At 37.2% G+C, this 5,808-nt stretch overlaps 1 protein-coding gene across 2 annotated transcripts; it reads right to left on the bottom strand.

Moving 5' to 3' along the window:
- Window positions 1–1,024: 1,024 nt before the first annotated feature.
- On the bottom strand, window positions 1,025–5,125 carry JYalpha. Of its 2 annotated transcripts, XM_032433482.2 has the most exons (5): window positions 4,888–5,125; window positions 4,564–4,830; window positions 2,416–4,499; window positions 2,186–2,360; window positions 1,031–1,412 (listed from the first exon to the last, which is right to left on the bottom strand). In XM_032433482.2, the coding sequence occupies exons 1-5, from the start codon at window positions 5,044–5,046 to the stop codon at window positions 1,398–1,400; spliced, it is 2,700 nt and encodes an 899-aa protein (XP_032289373.1). In that variant the 5' UTR covers window positions 5,047–5,125; the 3' UTR covers window positions 1,031–1,397. The 2 variants fall into 2 exon arrangements, with proteins under 2 accessions (XP_070067220.1, XP_032289373.1); XM_070211119.1 differs by lacking the exon at window positions 4,888–5,125 and having other exon boundaries at window positions 1,025–1,412; window positions 2,416–4,504; window positions 4,564–4,694.
- Between the last annotated feature and the right edge of the window lie 683 nt (window positions 5,126–5,808).

The raw sequence follows: 5,808 nt of genomic DNA, 5'->3' as shown, positions 1-5,808 counted from the left end.
AGGAGTGTTGTTCTTCCCTTCTTCATCCATTGCTAAAGCTTTCTAATCTATCCCCTGAAACTTCTGTCTTTCCATCTCTTTGGATAGAATCTTATTTCATTCCTCTCCACAAGAAAGGTGGGAAATCTAAAATACAAAATTACAGGTGCATTGCAAAACTGACTGCCATTCCTAATTTATTTGATAAAAGTATCACTTCGAAATTGCTGCATTTCTGCAAATCAGTTGTTTCCCCTGTTCAACATGGATTCGTAAAGATTCGGTCAACTACGAACAATCTGCTTAAGTTTACTTCCTTAGTAAATTAACGATCCTTTTATAACAAAACTTCTATACATCTCTTTTGTTTGCTCCATCCTTGAATACTGCTCTTGCATCTGACCTCCGCAGTATAACAATAGCCAGGATCGTATAGAATCTGTTCTGAAGCTATTTCTGCTTTTTGCCTTACGAAGTTTAAATTGGGACCCTAATCTTCGGTTGCCATCCTACTCCAGCAGGCTGGTTCTTCTCAACCTTCCGTCGGTATTCAACCATAGAACAATTCTCGGTGTTGTCCTTCTACATAAATTGATTATTGGCGACATAGATTCTTCTTTTCTGCTAGGGCGTCTTCAATTCTCTGTTCCGGGTAGACCAAGCAGAAGTTATTGCCCGTTATTCCTATCTACGTCCACAACAGACTACGCTGTGCTCAATCCTTTTCGCGTGCTATGTAAAAATTATAATAGTTTGCATTACGTTTTCTCTACCGATCTTTCTCCACCCCTAATAACATCATTACTTTCTGACAAATAAAACACCTTCATCGATCGGTGATGCAATTTAGAAAATTGTCTTTTTTAACTAGGCTTTTACCATATAATTCCATTATCTATTGTATAATCTATTAATTAATGAGGAAGACACTTGTTTTGTCGACCATTAGTAAATAAATTAATAAATATAATTAAATAAATAACCTGATTCACTGGTGCTATTGATCCATTGTTTTCATTGCTGTTTTGTGTGGATTCCGAGAATCTACTTGTTAAGCCACCAAAGGAGTAGTGGGATTACATTTTTTTTTTTATTTGTGAGCTGTGAACGTTTGTTTTTTCGATAATTATTTATTGTACATTTTAATTTCCATTACCGGCTACGCTAATATAAGGTTAGAACTTGTTGGTTTAATATTTATTTTATTATACATCTCGATGTGTTTCTGGCGAAACTTAGGTCTGTTTTGTACACATTACGAGTAGTGCGCAGCAGAGGGCTATTTAAATGCAAGTTTTGTTTTACGGACGGTCATTAAGAGTGCAGTGGCTATGATGTTAACATTTTACGACACTTTCGAACTACCTTTTACTTTAATATGTGAACGTCAATATTTGTAGGGTTAACTGCAATAGTTTTCATGGGTAGCAACACTGGAAGCGGAAAAATTCAAAATAATGTGGATGAATCTTTAAATAAATATGTAGCTTAAAATGAAAAAACACAGTTCATGATCATAAGATCTGCAAAATTTCTCCATCTGTATGGAGAAAATTAAAGGAAATCGGCAGGGCCTTTTTATAGTTGCCATTATATAAATTATAATTCGTTTAATTCAAAAGGTTATATATACAGCATGACGACAAAGATGGCATGGTGCATGGTCGCTAGAAAATTTCTATATACACAAACAAAATTCATCAGAGGCAATTCAGAGGCAAATACTTAAATTTCGAAAAAGAAGGACATCATTCAGAGGCCAATACTTAAATTTCGAAAAAGAATAACATCCAGAAAGCGATCAGAAGATTGTGGGCAAAAATTTCTATTCAATTACTGAGTTATTCGAAATAAGCAACTCGTAAGTTGACATTTCATCTATTTGAATAGTACGGTTTTAGAGACACTATCCAGATAATGCCTAATAATAAAAGGCATTGTTTTGTTCGATTTGCTGGTTACTACACGACCGGCTTTAAGCAACGTATAGTTGACTATCGCGAACTATTGGTTATTTACTTGATAATTTTCAAATATCTGTGTTATAGTATATAAAACTTAACCTTTCCAGTCTGAATTCATCTAAATATAGCTATTAAAGCTATTAATTATATAGCATATATATTTATAAAAATATATATAAATGAATATATAACGCTATTAAATATACATTTCTTCTGCATAAATATAATAAAACCCAACTTACCCATTCTTGTCCGTATCCATCTTCTAAATCTTCAACATCTTTTGAGTCCCAATTATGCCTTATACCAATTAGCTTGGAAGGAGGAAAGCCGTGCTCGGCCATTATTGCAAAAAAGGTAAAAAAGCATGCTACGGTTTGAATTACACCAATTTGTAGGTATGCCATTAGAATAAGTCTAAATTACAAAATTAAAAGTTGAAATATATTGAGTACTATTATACAATTCATACTTTTTATTCACCAAACGATCCTCATAAGGATCTCGAGGCATACGAGACATGATATCCGATTCTGCTTTTTCATAGGCAAGAGATATTGCCGGCAACATATCAGTGCCGATGTCAATACATAGGATTGCTAAGGTCCCTAGTGCTAGGGGTATGTCAAACATCATGAAGAACAAAAATGGTGTTATCTCTGGTAGATTTGAAGTAAGAGTATATGCAATGGACTTCTTTAAATTATCAAATATTAGGCGACCTTCTTCAATTGCTACTACAATAGACGCAAAATTATCATCGAGCAAAATCATATCGGCAGCCTGCTTAGAAACATCTGAGCCAGCTATTCCCATAGCTACTCCTATATCGGCACGTTTTAATGCTGGAGAGTCGTTAACACCGTCACCAGTTACTGCCACTATTTCACCACGTCTCTGACAGGCTTCCACAATGATCAGCTTTTGCTGTGGTGAAGTTCGTGCAAATACGATTTCGTTATGATAGCAGATAACAGCATCTAGATCTTCGGCCTTCATGTCACGCAGCTCGCCACCATGTACAACAATAGAACTAGCCTGCCGAGGATCTACTTCATTGGTTGGAATACCTCGTGTTTTGGCAATGTCCTCCACGGTAGGATTTGTTATTATACCTACACTTCGGGCAATGGCTTTCGCTGTGATTGGATGGTCCCCTGTAACCATGATCACACGAACACCTGCTGTGCGGCATTTTGCAACTGCATCAGGGACAGCAGCACGTGGTGGATCAATCATTGAAATCAACCCTAAGAATCGTAGGTTTGTTAATGGAAAGTTAGGCGGCTCACTGCTAAATTCATAAGACTGGGGATACTGGTCTTTTGGTAGAATTAAGTCGGCAAAACCTAGAACACGTTCGCCCATTCCACCCATGTCCATATATGCCTCCTCAAATTGTTCTTTTAAACTTGTAGTTAGCAAAGTAGTATCACCGTTGATTATAATCATGTTGCACCGGTCCAAAATGCGCTCAGGTGCCCCTTTCATCTCTACTATAAAAGAGGAATCGCTAGTATTGAACGAATGAACTGAGACTTGGTATTTATCAGTTGAGTTGAACGGTATTTCAGTAACTTTGTAGTGTGTCCGACGTACGGGCCCTATTCCTCCATACACAATTTCAGCAAATTTGAGAAGTGCTGCCTCAGAGGCATTACCGTTGACATCTTTCTTTAATGGATGCACTTCTTCTTGGCCACCTTTAAATTCGGCAGAGTTACACAAGGCTGCGCATAACAAAAGCGCATTGAATGACCTATCATCCTTATTAAATTCTGATCCCTTAAATGATTCGGTTGTATTTGACTCCACAATTGACTGATCATACCATAAATGAGCGACAGTCATACGGTTTTGAGTAAGTGTACCAGTTTTATCAGAACAAATTGTTGAAGTTGAGCCTAGCGTCTCGACGGCTTCTAGGTTTTTCACTAGGCAGTTTCTACAAGCCATTCGCTTAGCTGTAAGTGTCAAGCATACTGTCACGGTTGCAAGCAATCCTTCAGGTACATTGGCTACAATAATGCCAATGAGAAATATTGCTGCATCAAGGAAGGTATACCCAAGGATCATAGCAATGACAAAAAATGTACAGCCCAAAATAACCGCAAATACAGTAATGATGCGTATAAAGTGCTCTATTTCTCTAGCGATTGGCGATTGTACCTGGTCTAATCCTGCAGTTAGATTTGCTATACGACCCATAACAGTTCTATCACCAGTTGCGATAACAACTCCGCGACAAGTACCTTCAAGCACATTGGTTGAGAAAAATGCCAAATTTTTTGTCTCCAATGGATTGTCATGCGTAAACTCTGTTGATCGTACCTGGGGCTCAGATTCGCCGGTAAGTGAAGAGTTGTCTACCTTAAGACTGTGAGATTCTAAAATGCGAATGTCTGCTGGTACACGATCACCGAATTTTACTTCTACGATATCACCAACTACAAGATCTTCAGCGGATATGGTATTAATCTCCCCTTCACGTATTACTGTCGCATACTGTGGTACAAGATTTTTAAAGGAATCCATAATGGCAGATGATTTATGCTCCTATTCTAAGTGAAAATGTTGCTATATTTATGTAAAGAGATATAATGCTGCCGATTTAATTTACCTGGAAGTATGAAAACAATCCTGTAACAACCACCACAAAGAACAAGGCGCCGCCTAAGTACAAATTATCATAGGCTGGTTGGTGCTGAGTGGTTCTTTGTATAATATAAGCTATAAAGCAAAGAATAGAACCCGACCAAAGCAATATAGCAAAGCCGCCAAACATATGTTTTAGAAAATTAATCCATTCTGGCGTTTTTGGTGCTGGCGTTAACATGTTAGGTCCATCCGTCTCAAGCCTTAACATTGCTGCCGAATGCGACAGTCCCTAAGGCAAAAGATTACCATTATGAACTCAACCCTAATTGAATACAGTTAGACTTACCAAATGCTGGTCGGTACCCAGGCGTGCTAATAATTCTTCCACTGATATCTTGTGGTTATCTGTTTCTACTTCCTTTTTAAAAGACTGTATGTCCTTTTTGGTTTTTTTACGACTCTTTTGTTTTTTTTGCTCATCTCTAGCCTTAACTTTCTTAGACATCTCGCTAAAGGTTGAACTTATAAATAATTTTATCTCAAAACGATCGAATATAATAAAGCGGATAATATTTTTACACTAACTAAAATCAGTGCTATGGTGATGTGTGAAATTAATTTATAAATTTTGACTAAAGTTTTACTAGTACGAATTTGCAAATTAATATTTTCGGATTAAGTTTGAGATTTCCATTCCCGCAGCCAAAACAGTTAGAGCGACCGCGCGACTGTTAAGAGCCATTTTACTTTGACGATACTCCGTGAAGTAACTGATATTCTTAAAATATCGGCAAAATGCATTGTTCTAACATTTAAATAATTTATTTTTCGCTTTTTCTGTAACTGATACGTACTACTTCTTGTTCGCTTGCTTATAAACATTTTTTTTGTGTTGGTGCTAAAGCGCTTTATAACTTCTCACATGCCTCAAAGCACACAGACAAACCTAAGATTGAGCTTGAAAAAAATAAATATGTTACAAAAGAGCAGCATATGCACAGAGCACAATATGCAATACAATCGTGGGGGACAATTTACAGCATGTCCGGCAAGCTATGCCCTTGCTCACAGCTGGGAATGGTCAGTGACTTCCCGAAGGTATCCTGAAAGCAACGATATTATTAGGGGTAGAGAAAACGTGATGCAAACTATTATATTTTTTACATAGCACGCGAAAAGGATAGTGCATAGCATAATCTGTTGTACACGTAGACAGTAATAAGGGGCGATAATTTCTGGTTGGTCTAGCCGGAACAGACAATTGAAT

The sequence above is a fragment of the Drosophila virilis genome, unplaced genomic scaffold, assembly GCF_030788295.1.
Source record: "Drosophila virilis strain 15010-1051.87 unplaced genomic scaffold, Dvir_AGI_RSII-ME tig00002331, whole genome shotgun sequence".
NCBI lineage: Eukaryota > Metazoa > Arthropoda > Insecta > Diptera > Drosophilidae > Drosophila > Drosophila virilis.
Note: the sequence above shows the minus strand (reverse complement) of the source record. Positions and strands in the feature narration are given on the sequence as shown.